Source organism: Physeter macrocephalus, chromosome 11 (assembly GCF_002837175.3).
Source record: "Physeter macrocephalus isolate SW-GA chromosome 11, ASM283717v5, whole genome shotgun sequence".
NCBI classification, from domain to species: Eukaryota; Metazoa; Chordata; class Mammalia; order Artiodactyla; family Physeteridae; genus Physeter; species Physeter macrocephalus.
Genome location: NC_041224.1, coordinates 49,608,217 through 49,623,427, shown reverse-complemented (window position 1 = coordinate 49,623,427; position 15,211 = coordinate 49,608,217). Strand labels below are relative to the sequence as shown.

General features: G+C 38.0%; 2 protein-coding genes across 2 annotated transcripts in view; one reads left to right on the top strand and one right to left on the bottom strand.

The window, feature by feature from the left end:
• The window catches only part of TEX9 (testis expressed 9), a 74,726-nt gene that overhangs the window by 25,436 nt on the left and 34,079 nt on the right, over positions 1-15,211 (bottom strand). Inside the window, exon 10 of the mRNA XM_007110727.4 lies at positions 1,302-1,436. Within this exon, the coding sequence (XP_007110789.2) occupies positions 1,302-1,436 (135 nt within the window). The remainder of the gene's footprint in view (positions 1-1,301; positions 1,437-15,211) is intronic.
• The window catches only part of MNS1 (meiosis specific nuclear structural 1), a 132,006-nt gene that overhangs the window by 112,582 nt on the left and 4,213 nt on the right, over positions 1-15,211 (top strand). The window lies entirely within an intron of this gene.

The window sequence follows — 15,211 nt, the reverse complement described above, 5'->3', positions numbered from 1 at the left end:
TGGAGAGGGTGTGGAGAAAAGGGAACCCTCCTACATCGTTGATGGTAATGTAAATTGGTACAGCCACTATGGAGAACAGTACGGAGGTTCCTTAAAAAACTAAAAATTGAGGTACTATATGATCCAGCAATCCCACTCCTGGGCACATATCTGGAGAAAACTGTAATTCGAAAAGATACATGCACCCCAATGTTCATTGCAGCACTATTTACAATAACCAGGACAAGGAAGCAACCTAAATGTCCATCAACAGTGGAATAGATAAAGAAGATGTGGTGTGTATATATATATGTACACACACACACACACACACACACACACACACAATGGACTACTACTCAGCCATAAAAAAGAACGATATAGTGTCATTTGCAGCAACATGGATGGACCTAGAGATCATCATAGTGAATGAAGTAAGTGAGAGAAAGACAAATATCATATGATACTGCTTATATGTGGAATCTAAGAAAAGAGTACAAATGAACTTATCTACAATACAGAAACAGAGTCACAGATCTAGAAAACAAACATGGTTACCAGAGGGTAAGGGGGGGAGGGATAAACTGGAAGATTGGAATTGACATACACACAGTACTGTATAGCACAGGGAACTCTACTCAATTCTCTGTAATGGCCTATATGGGAAAAGAATCTAAAAAAGAATGGATATATATATATGTATAACTGATTCACTTCGCTGTACAGCAGAAACTAACACAACATTGTAAATCAACTACACTCCAATAAAAATTTTAAAAAAACAAAAAACAAGAAAACCTGCACATTCTCAAGTCTCACCCCAAATCTACTGAATAAGAAAATCTATGGGTGGGACCCAGGAATCTGTTTAAATAAACCCTCCAGGTGATTCTGATATGTGCTCAAGTTTGAGAACCAATGCCCTGTAAAATAGCCCCTTGTATTATATATTAGAAAATTGAGGCTCAGAGAGGGATAGAACAGACTTGAGATTCAAAACAGACTTTTTTCCACCACTTATTTATTCCCAGAGATTAGAAAGGTGTCAGGCATATATGATGGGCACACAATAAAGATCTGTTGGATGAAAAAATGAATTCTCCAAAGAGTTGTGCTATCTCCCAAGTATGGCACTAGTCCAAGCAATATAATTCTAACTTATTGGAAATGTACATGTTGCTAATAAGGGTATTTCTTCTGAAAAGAGGTGTGTTCACCGTGACATCAAGAATTATAATTTAAAAACTATCACTTTTGAGTCTTGCATAAAAGAGAAAGTAACCAAAGGTGATCACTACCCAAATGATTCAGTTTTTCCATACCTTGTTGTTTTGCTTTAGTTTACTTAACTCCAGTTTATACTTTTCTGCTTCTTCTAGAGCTCTATTCAAGCGAACTTCCATGGCACTTTGACTAGTGGCAGCTTGTTTTTGTAGTCTTCTTTTATTCTCTAATTCCTGTACAGTAAGAGAGATATGTAGAACATTTATAAACATATCATAAGTTCCTTCTATTATTCTGAAACATTTTCCATTTCCATATTCCTTGCTTTCTCCTAAACTGTATACACACACACACGGCCAGAGACTGAACACTGAGTGACAGAGGTCTCAGGGAATTCTCACTCTGAATTGGTTTTAGGAAAATATATCCTTGAAGATGTAGTCACAAATTAGGCTTCCAAATTGCTTTTTTTTTTTTTTTTTGCGGTACATGGGCCTCTCACTGTTGTGCCCTCTCCCGTTGCGGAGCACAGGCTCTGGACGTGCAGGCTCAGTGGCCATGGCTCACGGGTCTAGCCGCTCCGCGGCATGTGGATCTTCCCAGATCGGGACACGAACCTGTGTCGCCTGCATCGGCAGGTGGACTCTCAACCACTGCGCCACCAGGGAAGCCCCCAAATTGCTTTTTGTTTGGAATTTTCTTCCTTCTTATTGATCCCAAGAGTCAGTATACATGTCTTCTACATTTACTTTATAAACAACATTTTATCATTATAGTTCTTCTCTTGGGAACCTCCCAAAACACCAATGTAAGACAAATTCTCTCATAAATACTGTGCTTGTGTAAACCTGATGAAATATATCACCTAAAAAATATTTGTTAAATACAGAGCATTCTGTTATACATTAGCAATATAGGAAAATCCCAATTCTGAGCAAAAACAACAGATTCTATGGATATTTTCCATATCTTGGTGGGGGTTTAGACCTGCATTTCTGCAAATATTCTAAGAGTTGCTGTTGCAGAGTCTACAGGCCACACAGGAAGAAACATGAACATATAGGATAAGCTCCAAACTCCATCACAATCTGGTACCATAATCTCATCTCCTCCCACAAATGTTACCTTCAGCTCTAAGAGCAGTACTTGCTTGGATCTCTCCCAAACAGCCATGATATTTCTTGCCTCCGACCCTTTGCTCATACTCTTCCTCCTGCCCTGATCTCTCCCTACCCCTCATTTTTACCTGGCTAACAACTATTCATCCTTCAAGACTCAGGGCTATACACTGGCGTTTTACCTTCTCCCAGAAGCCTTCCCTCACTGTCTTCCTCACTATCCTCCCAGGCTGAATTAAGTACCCTTTCTTCAGAGCTTCTATAGCATCTTGATATACATATATCATAGAACCTGCTTCTGTGAAACCGAAACTATCCATTTACTTCATTTCCCCCACTATACTGTAAGCTCCTTAAGGATAGAACTACTTTAATTTCTATATTCCCAGCACTTCAGCAGCATATAAAAGGCACTAATGACATTTTTACTGAACTGAATTTATTTTTTAATACTTAACTCACTCTTCTTTGCATGTCCTACAATGCCTGGTACAGAGCATTATACAAAGCAGACACTCTCAGTAAATAGCATGGAATTGAAATGATGCAGTTAACAACGTAGTTGTCTGTTTTCTTCTTTTACAATTTTTTCTCCTGGCTGTATCACTATGTTTTATTTGAACACTGATCTCCCTGGCTCTGAGTAATTAAGGGGAAAACAAAACAAAACAAAACACATGCTGCTCTTTATGCAGGTTTCTACACAAATCAAACTGTGCTGGATACCATCTGCTCTCACCAGCCTTCTTCACAGCTTTGTGGGTGGTAGCTACACTAAGAGCAGCCTGATTTCTCTCACTGTTCACACGGAAAAGGCAGAGACTGTCATTAGCTACCAAGGCACAATTCTTGCTGCCTCATTTCAGCCTCTTCTCATAAGAATATGGAAATGAATCTTTGCCCTTCTCTTTCCTGCTAATGACTCTGTAACCTACTTCATAGAAAAAAGAAAACCTTTCTTTACCACATGATGTTCTCCTATTGCTGAATCAATACTGCCCCACTTCTTGGGAAAAGTGAAAAAGAAAAAGGATAGTCAGAAGAATAGTAAAGTAGGAAATAAAATTTTCCTATATGAGAAAATCCAATAAGAAAGGGATAATCTTATCAAAAACTTGAAAACACTTCTGTTTTCAATCATACTTAAGTACTTTTTAACAAAGTGCAGACAAGATACCAATATTGAGTATTTTTAGGATGAAAACTCTCTCCTAAAGCAAATCTATTATTACCTCCCAAATTAAGAAGTTTACAGGTTGCTAGAAAATTTTTATGAAAAATCTCAAATCCTGAATTTCACATTAGTTTTAAAGGAAAAATCTGGATAGCTTAAAGAAAATCAAGTCTAAGTTTAAAACTCAAATACTAAGAGATCTAAGAAGAAATAATTTGTGATTCTCCCATAATTTTTAAAGCATTCATAAGGTACTGGGATAGTGCAAGAGGTATGCATCAGTAACAGTACAAAACAAATGTAGCAAATGCTTAAAGAGTAACAAAAACAACCATAGTATTTCTGATGAGGAGAAATCAGATGAGGACAAATAAAGGATCAGATAAGGTTCCAGAAACAAGTGGCTGAGGTTCAAAAAGCAATAAACTTGGAATCAAAAAACCTGCCAGCTGTGGTAGATTCAGTTTCTACATCTGAAATTGGGAGTAGTAATATCTATGCCTAATAGGTTTTACTTATTCAACACATTCATAGAGCACTTACTACATTGCCAGGTACTATTCTACATGATGGGCACATGACAATTAATCAAAGTTCTCCTCTAGTAAAGCTTGCACTCTAGAGGAAGAGACAGATGATAAACACATACATACATACACACTAGTATGTAACATCTGACAGTGATAAGGGCTATGAAGAGAAAGAAAGGGTAAGAGAACTGAGTAGGGAATTCCCTGGCGGTCCAGTGGTTAGGACTCCGTGCTTCCACTGCTGGGCTTGGTTCAATCCCTAGTCAGGGAACTAAGATCCCACAAGCCGTGCAGTGAAGCACCACCACCCCCTCCAAAAAAAAGGAAGAAGGAAAAAAAAGAGGACAGAGCAATGGGCGAGGGACATAATTGTTTAAAATACAGTGGTTAGGGAAAGGCTTCCAAATGAGGGAATGATTCATGTATAGATCTGGAGGAACAAAGAAAACAAAAGACCCTGAGGCTGGAATGCATTTAATATATTCAAAGATCACCTACACGGTCAGTGTGGCTTCAGCTCAGTGACACAGGCAGTGTTAGGTCTCGAGACTGCAGAAACACCCAGGGTGACCTTAGATGGACCTTGTAAACCCCGCCTCATAATTTGGATTTTATTCTGAATGACATGGGAAGTCTTTGGAGGGTTTTTAGTCGGTGTGTGTGTGTGTGTGTGTGTGTGTGTGTGTGTTATCCTAAGTTTTTTTAAGGATTGCAGTTGAGCCAACATGGGTTTCAACTATGTGGGTCCACTTACATGCAGAAATTTTTCAATAGTAAATACTACAGTAATACATGATCCACAGTTGGTCGAATCTGCGGATGTGGAACCACAGGTACATAGGAATTGGGGATACAGAGGGCTGACTATAAATTATATGGGGATTTTAGATTGTTCAGAGGATCGGCGTCCCTAGACCCCAGGCTGTTCAAGGGTCAACTGTACTCTAGCTACTGTGGTATTGCTACTGAGTGTAAGAAATCTAGGAGGTCATTAGAATAGTATAAGTGAAACACAGTAGCTTGGGCTTGGGTGGGAGTAATGAGTTTTTGAGAAGTAGTTAATTCCATGTATTTTGAAGACAGAATTGGCAGGACTTATTGATGGATTGGATGATGGTCTGAGGAAAGAGAAGGATCAAGATGACTCTTGGATTTTTGCCTAAATAACTCAATGTTTTTACTGAGAAGGAGAAAAGGAGGTCTGCAGAGAGCAGGGAAGCAAGAGCTCCCTCTTTGGGACATACGATGTTTAACATACCAAGTACTGATATCAAGTGGGAAGCAAGATGTTAATAAGAGTCCGGAGCTCAAAGAAAGATCCAAGCAAGAAGTAGAAATGTGAGAGTGATCAACATATAGATGGTATGTAAAGCCATGGAAATGAATGAGTGCATCTCAAATTGGATGTAGACAGAAGAGAGCCAAGGACTGAGCCTTGGACACTCCAACATAGAAAGGTCAGGAAAACAAGGAAGAAAATTAGGAGTGTGATGCTCCAGAAGTCAAATCAAGTGTTTCAAGGAGGGAGAAATCAACTACGTCAAATATTGCTGAGATATAAATTACTATGAGGAATAATAACTGACTAGAACTGGCAATGTGGATTACTAGTGACCTTGTTAAGAATGGTTTCAGAGGCAGAGTAGAGATAGACGCCTAACTGTTGTAGTTTCAAGAGAATGGCAAATGAGGAATAGAAAAATTGAGTAGAGACAACTATTTTAAGAAGCTTTGCTATAAAGGACAGTAATGATACAGGGCCAGAGGTACCTATGAGATCTACGGAGGTTTTAAAATATATATACTGGAGATCCTATGGCATGTTTGTATGCTAATGCAAATAATTTCATAGATAGAGTAAATTTGATTTTTGCAAGAGAATGGAAAACAGGAAAATTGTAGGAGCAAAGTCCTTGAGTAAGACAGACTATGGGATCCAGTGCACAGTGAGGTGATCAGCTTTAGACAGAAGAGATAGTAATCCATAGTAATGAGGGGGAAAGAAGAGTAGATGGGTACAAAGGTCAAGAGACTGATGTAAAATTTACTGTTTTCTTAGTAAAATAGGGGGAAGTTGTGAACTGAGAATGGTAATGTTGGAAGAGGTATTGGAAACATGAGGAGAAAAAATAACCTGTTTAATAATCACCTCTGAAAGTGGGAGAGGGGACTCCTTTCTCAGAAAGTAGGAGAGGAAAATAGCATTACACTTGATATTTGTAAATAAGTTAAAGTAGGACCAATCCACTTGGCTGTGTATTTTTGTCCAGCCATATAGACAAGCAGTATGGGGGAAATTAGGTTGGGTTTTGCCACACACTACACTGGCAGGGCAATTAAGAATATATTCAATGGGGCTTCCCTGGTGGCGCAGTGGTTGAGTGTCCGCCTGCTGATGCACGGGACACGGGTTTGTGCCCCGGTCCGGGAGGATCCCACATGCCACAGAGCGGCTGGGCCCGTGAGCCATGGCTGTTGAGCCTGCGCGTCCGGAGCCTACGCATCCAGAGCCTGTGCTCCGCAACAGGAGAGGGAACAACAGTGAGAGGCCCACGTACTGCAAAAAAAAAAAAAAAAAAAAAGAATATATTCAACGGATAATTAAGTTGTGTACCATGGAACCTATGCTGGAGAAGAAGGAAATAAAGAATATGGGGGAAGAGGTAGAGCTATATAATAAAATATATAAAAATGAGAATATACAACTCTTATATGTATATGATAGATATACAATATTAAACAAAGATAAGGTACATTCATATCATGATTTTGCAGGATAAATACAGGCAAAAATGAAAAAACTTTCTTTAGAATATAAGGAAATGAAGGTGAGAAAACGCTTTGGAAGAGTTTTTACTATGAAAGCAGAAAAGAACAAAGCAGCTTTAGGAAATGACACAGAGATCAATTTTACCTGGAGCAAGATAACAAGAGGGCAGACATTTTTTTAAAAAAAGGTGAGTTACTGATGTTAATAAGAGTGTTAATATGACAAATCCATGGTCAGAGAAACTTGTGGAGTGCACCAATAACTTTAACTTAACCAAAAAACAAAACAGAAGTGAGAGTAAGTCTTCCGGCCATGAAGAAATAATAAACACGTAACACAAAAATGCACTGTAAACAACTAGAAAAAATGATTAAGATATGTTTAATAACTGTTTAGAAATACTGGAAAACAGCAGGGTTGTGATTCCTGAGAAAAGGGAAACAAATAAGTCCTACAATCACCCCAGCATTCTTCTGGGAGGCAATATCCACACTGAGGCTACAGGGAAGAGAAAATACAAACAGAGCCCAGAGGTCCACTGAGTTGAGGAAACAGAACACAGCTGGAGGAGACAGAGGCAGCTGGGAATTTGTGTGAAGGTTCAAGTAAGGAGGAACTACACTAGGAGAGAGCTTCACAAATCTACACAGGAAATCCCTTGAGTCTATTAGGCTACACCTAAATACATGAAAATTCAAGAAGGCCAGATAAAGCACAATTAGGGAGCTGTAAATAGAACAATTCCCATAGCTCACACAGGGCAGGAAGACATCTGAGGTCTAATCACCCAGAATGACAATCCTCAGTGATCATCAGGGACATTTGGTGGAGAACCTGAAAGGTCTCTTTAGGGGAAAACTTAAGGGTAGAGCTGAACTATTCCTGAAGGCTGCTCTAGACACACTCTAGCAACATTTAAAAAGAGGTCTCAAAGTGATTAAACTGGCAAATAACTACCTGTCAAAATCCAACACTGTCTTCAAAAAGCACACTAAATAGAAACGCTCAACAATAAAATATTCAGTGACCAGCATCTGGTAAAAAATCACTAACCAAGCCAAGAAGCAGGAAAATGTAACCGATATCCAGGAGAAAAAGAATCAGTCAATAGAAACAAACCCATAAATTAGAAATATAATGGGTACAGTGAACAAGGCTGTCAAAACAGCTATTTTAATTATACATAAGTGATTAAAGCAAAACATTAATATAATGAGAAAATAAGCTGAAGCTATAAAGGAGAATCAAATGGAACTTCTATAGATGTATAATATATCAAAATGAACATCTCCCTGCCTAAGAATAGGGGCATACTAGACACTACAAAGAAAAGATCAGTAACCTACTGAAGACATAGCAATAGAATCTATCCAAACAAAGAACATAAGAAAAAAGGCTGAAAACAGCTCATCAGTAACCTAATATCACTGATATTATCAATGTGAAAATATCAAGTAGTCTAACAGAAGTATAATTGGACTCTCAGGTGGGGGAGGGAGATAGGGAGCACAGGAAAAATATTTGAAGAATGACCAAAATTTTCCAAATTTGATGAAAACAATAAACCCACAGATTCAAAAAGCTCAACAAACTTCAGGCAGAATAAATACACTCCCAACACAAAACTGAGAAAGCACATCATTATGAAATTGCTGAAAACCACTAACAAAGAGAATGTCTTAAAAGCAGAGAAAAAAGACACAATACATACAAAAGTAGAACGAGAAGAATTACTGTGGACTTTTAGTCAGAAACTACACAACACAGAAGACAAAGGGAGGACATCTTTAAACTAACAAAAGAAAACAAAAAACAAAAACAGTCAATTGACAATTCTATACCTAGTGAAAAATACCCTTCAAAAATTAAAGGACTCAAAAACACATGAGTGCATACAAAACTGGTGAAATCTGAATAATGTCTGTGGATTGTACCAACATCAGTTTCCTGGTTTTAATACTATAGTTATGTTAGATGTTACCATTGAGGGAAACTGAAGGATACACAGGACCTCTCTAGAGGTACTAGTTTTGCAACTTCATGTGAACTGATAATCATTTCAGAATAAAAAGGTTTTTTAAGTAAGGAAAATACTCTTTTTCAGGGAAACAAAAACAGAGAATTAGTGACTAGCAAACTGGTACCACAAAAATGGAAAGGGTAGGTATATCAAGCAAAAGTACGGGAAACAGATCTAAAGAATGAAGAATACAAGAAATGGCAAATATCTTCATCTCTTTGAAATATAACTGTTTAAAGAAAAAAATATTGTGTGATGTATGACCTTTAAAAATAAAGGTATGACCACAGAAGAAGCAGATGGAGTATGAGAGTGTTATATTATACATGAAATAGTATAACATGGTTTGAAGGTAGACTGTGATATGTTAAACATGTATACTGTAAACCTTAAATCTAAGACTAGATACAGATAATAGTGGAGGGAAAAAATGGAATACTAAAAAATATTCAACTCAAAGGAGGAAAAAGTAACAAAGTTAACAGTTGGGAAAAATAGAAAACAAATAGGAAGATAGTAGGTTTAAATCCAAACATCAAAAACTGCATTAATGTAAATGGACTGAACATTCCAGTAAGAGACAAAGACTGTCAGAGTGGATAGAGAAGCAAAAACCAATTATATGGGTTCTATAACAAACCCATTTTCAGTACAGACAGATTAAAAGTAAAAAGATGAAAAAAGAGAGTCAAGATGATGGAGGAGTAGGAGGACATGGAGTTCATCTATCCCCACAAATGCATCAAGAATACATTTACAAATGGAATGATTCACAAAGAGCACCAGCTGAACACTAGCAGAAGAGCTCGGACACCTAAAAGGATAAGAAAGATCCCCACATAACCAGGTAGGATGAAAGAAAGAAGAGAAAAGGAAGAGGAGGGGAAGTGGGACAGGACCTGCGCCCCCTGAGAGGGGGTGGTGCTGAAGGAAAGGAGAGGTTATCACATCCAGGGAAACCCCCTCACTGGCGAGATCAGAAGGGACAGAAGGGGAGCCTTGGGGGCTATCAGAGGAGAGTGCAGCAACCGATCTGTGGCAGGCAGGACAGAGTGAGACCTACACAGAGGGTCCATGCCACAGCATGGACCCACATGCCATGCTATGGACCCACAGCAAGGGTCCATAGACACAGACTAGCTGAATAGATACAAAAACAAGACCTGTAAATATGCTGTCTATAAGAGACCCACTTCAACTCTAGGGAAACATACAGACTGAAAGTAAGGGGATGGAAAAAAGATATTCCAAGCAAATGGAAATCAAAAGAAAGCTGAAGTAGAAATACTCATATCAGACAAAATAGACTTTAAATTAAAGACTGTTACAAGACACAAGGACACTACATAATGACCAAAGGATCAATCCAGGAAGAAGATATAACAATTATAAATATCTATGCATTCAACATAGGATCACACCAATATACAAGGCAAATGCTAACAGCCTTAGAAGGGGAAATCGACAGTAACACAATCACAGTGGGGGACTTTAACACACCAGTTATACAAGTGGACAGATCATCCAGACAGAAAATTAATAAGGAAAACACAGGCCTTAAGTGACACATTAGACCAGATAGATTTAATTGATATTTATAGGTCATTCCATCCGAAAGCAGCAGAATACACTTTCTTCTCAAGTACACATGGAACATTATCCAGGATAGAGCACATCATGGGCCACCAATCAAGCCTCGGTAAATTTAAGAAAACCGAACTCATATCAAGCATCTTTTCCGACCACAATGCTTTGAGATTAGAAATCAATTAGAGGAAAAAAACTGTAAAAAACACAAACACATGATGCCAAACAACATGTTACTAAACAACCAATGGATCACTGAAAAAATCAAAAAGGAAATAAAAAATATCTAGAGGCAATGACAACGAAAACACAACAATCCAAAGCTTATGGGACACAGCAAAAGCAGTTCTAAGAGGGAAGTTTATAGCAATACAATCCTACCTCAGGAAACAAGAAAAATCTCAAATAAACAACCTAACGTTACACCTAAAGCAACTAGAGAAAGAAGAACAAACAAAACCTAAAGTTAGTAAAAGGAAAATCAGAAAGATCAGAGCAGAAATCAATGAAATAGAAAGGGAAAAAAATAGCAAAGATCAATGAAACTAAAAGCTGGTTCTTTGAGAAGATAAACCAAATTGATAAACCTTTAGCCAGACTCATTAAGAAAAAAAGGGAGAGGACCCAAATCAAAAAAATTAGAATAAAAAAGAAGTTACAATGGACACGATAGAAATACAAAGGATCACAAGAGACTACTACAAGCAACTATACGCCAATAAAATGGACAACCTAGAAGAAATGGACAAATTCTTAGAAGGTACAACCTTCCAAGACTGAACCCGGAAGAAGTAGAAAATATAAACAAATCAATCACAAGTACTGAAATTGAAACTGTGATTAAAAATCTTCCAACAAACAAAAGTCCAGGACCAGATGGCTTCACAGGCAAACTCTATCAAACATTTAGAGAAGAGTTAACACCTATCCTTCTGAAACTATTCCAAAAAATGGCAGAGGAAGAAACATTCTCAAGCTCATTCTACGAGGCCACCATCACCCTGATACCAAAACCAGACAAAGATACCACCAAAAAAGAAAATTATAGGCCAATATCAGTGATGAACATAGATGCAAAAATCCTCAACAAAATACTAGCAAACCAAATCCAACAACACATTAAAAGGATCATACACCATGATCAAGTGGGATTTATTCCAGGGATGTAAGGATTCGTCAACATATGTAAATCAATCAATGAGATATACCACATTAACAAACTAAAGAATAAAAACAATATGATCATCTCAATAGATGCAGAAAAAGCTTTTGACAAAATTCAACACACATTTATGATAAAAACTCTCCAGAAAGTGGGCACAGAGGGAACCTACCTCAACATGATAAAGGCCGTATATGACAAATCCACGCAAACATGATTCTTAACAGTGAAAATCTGAAAGCATTTCCTCTAAGATCAGGAACAAGAAAAGGATGTCCACTCTCACCACTTTTATTCAACGAGATCAGGAACAAGACAAGGATGTCCACTTTCAACCACTTTTATGTCAATTTTGGAAGTCCTAGCCATGGAAATCAGAGAAGAAGAAGAAATAAAAGGAATTCAAATTGGAAAAGAAGAAGTAAAACTGTCACTGTTTGCAGATAACATGATACTATACATAGAAAATCCTAAAGATGCTACCAGAAAACTACTAGAGCTCATCAATGAATTCGGTAAAGTTGCAGGATACAAAATTAATACACAGAAATCTCTTGCACTACTATACACTAACAACGAAAGATCAGAAAGAGAAATTAAAGGAAAAAAATCCCATTTACCATGGCATCCAAAAGAATAAAATACCTAGGAATAAACCTACCTAAGGAGGCAAAAGACCTGTACTCTGAAAACTATAAGATACTGATGAAAGAAATCAAAGATAGCACAAACAGATGGAGAGATATACCATGTTCTTGGATTGGAAGAATCAACATTGTCATTGATTCTTTACAGAGCATTTTTCACAGAATTAGAACAAATAATTTTACGATTTGTATGGAAACACAAAAGACACCGAATAGCCAAAGCAATGTTGAAAAAGGAAAACGGGGCTGTAGGAAACAGGCTCCCTCACTCGAGACTATACTACAAAGCCACACTAATCAAAACAGTATGGTACTAGCACAAAAACAGGAATATAGATCAAGGGACCATTGTTGTGTTCCTGGGAACACCCCATGGAGAGGGTTGGCCTAAGCAGTACCCTTGGGTTGAGCAACAGGTTGGGGGAACTTGTCCAACAGATCAAGGTCAGTGCACAAAAGCATTGTTTATCCATGACATGATGGAGATAAGTGAGTGAGCCTGTAGACTGATGTCTCCAACTATGGATGAATGGATCGCTCTAGGTTGGGTACTTTCACCTGCATTTACCTGGTCTGAGTTGTACCAAGAGACCAACTTCTAGTTTCTTCCTAAGAATGGTAGGTTCAGGACAGGTTGTTTATCTAGATAATAGATCCTCTTTTCTTCTTTGGGGACCCAACCCTTAGCCACTCTCAGTCCATGTGACTTGGAGGGATGGACTTCATTTCCCACCCACCTCTGTTCCCATGTCCAGAGCTCAACACCCGACCAAAGCTTGTCCAGTGCTGAGTCCGCAAAGCTAAAGTAATTGGTTTGGCGACAAACTAATGGGAATCAACCTCAAGACTCCTGCTGGAGCTGTGTGAAAGCAGGGGCTCTCTTTGCTGGGGTTGTGATAGAAAGTCCAGAGATAAACCCATGCACCTATGGTCTCCTAAACTATAACAAAGGAGGCAAGAACATACAATGGACAAAAGACAGTCTCTTCAATAAGTGGTGCTGGGAAAACTGCACAGCTACATGTAAAAGAATGAAATTAGAACATTCTCTAACACCATACACAAAAATAAACTCAAAATGGATTAAAGATCTAAATGTAAGACTGCATACCATAAAACTCCTAGAGGAAAACATAGGAAGAACACTCTTTGACATAAATCATAGCAAGATCTTTTTGATTCACCTCCTAGAGTAATGAAAATAAAACCAAAAATAAACAAATGGGACCTAATTAAACTTAAAAGCTTTTGCACAGCAAAGGAAACCATAAACAAAATGAAAAGACAACCCACAGAATGGGAGAAAATAGATACAAATGAAGTGATGGACAAGAGATTAATCTCCAAAATGAACAAACAGCCCATGTAGCTCATTATCAAAAAAAGAAACAACCCAATCAGAAAATGGGCAGATCTAAACAGACATTTCACAAAGGAAGACATACAGATGGCCAAGAGGTACATGAAAAGATGCTCAACATCACTAATTATTAGAGAAATGCAAATCAAAAATACAGTGAGGTATCACTTCACATCAGTCAGTATGGCCATCAACAAAAAATGTACAAAAATAAATGCTGGGGAGGGTATGGTGAAAAGGGAATCCTCCTACACTGTTGGTGGGAAGGTAAATTAGTACATCCACTATGCAGAACAGTATGGAGGTTCCTTAAAAAATTAAAAATAGAGCTACCATATGATCTAGCAATCTCACTCTTGAGCATATATCCAGAGAAAACGATAATTTGAAAAGATATACGTGTACCCCAATGTTCACTGCAGCACCATTTACAGCAGCTAGGACATGGCTAACTGTCTGTCGAAGGAGGAATGGATAAAGAAGATGTAATATAAACATACAATGAAATATTACTCAACCGTAAGAAAGAACGAAATAATGCCATTTGCAGCAACATGGATGTACCTAGAGATTGTCATACTGAGTGAAGTAAGTAAGACAGAGAAAGACAAATATCATAAGATATCGCTTACATATGGAATCTAAAAAAATGGTACAAATGAACCTATTTACAAAACAGAAATAGAGTCACAGATGTAGACACAAACTTATGGTTACCAAGGGGGAGGGGGGGCAGGACGGATAAACTGGGAGATTGGGATTGACATATACACACTAATATACATAAAATAGATAAGTAAGAAGAACCTACCATATAGCCCAGGGAACTCTACTCAATACCTATATGGAATAGAATCTAAAAAAGAATGGATTTATGTATATGTATAACTGATTCACTTTGCTGTACAGCAGAAACTAACACAACATTGTAAATCAACTATAATCCACTAAAAATTAATTTTAAAAAAGATATACCACACAAACACTGAGACCAGAACTGCAATTACTACACTAATATCAGACAAAGTAGACTTTGGAACAAAGAGTATTATCAGAGATTTTTTTTTTTTTTTTTTTTTTTTCAGTATGCAGGCCTCTCACTGTTGTGGCCTCTCCCATTGCGGAGCATAGGCTCTGGACCTGCAGGCTCAGCGGCCATGGCTCACAGGCCCAGCCGCTCGGCGGCATGTGGGATCTTCCCGGACCAGGGCACGAACCCGTGTCCCCTGCATCGGCAGGCGGGCTCTCAACCACTGCGCCACCAGGGAAGCCCTATCAGAGATTTTTTAAAATAGTGTTTCAACATAAACGAGACAAAAGACAACCCTCAGAAGGGAGAAAATATTTGCAAATGAAGAAACTGACAAAGGATTAATATCCAAAATTTGCAAGCAGCTCATGCAGCTCAATATCAAAAAAACAAACAACCCAATCCAAAAATGGGCAGAAGACCTAAATAGACATTTCTCCAAAGAAGATATACAGATTGCCAACAAACACATGAAAGAATGCTCAACATCACTAATCATTAGAGAAATGCAAATCAAAACGACAATGAGATAACATCTCACACTGGTCAGAATGGCCATCATCAAAAAAAATCTAGAAACAATAAACTCTGGAGAGGGTGTGGAGAAAAG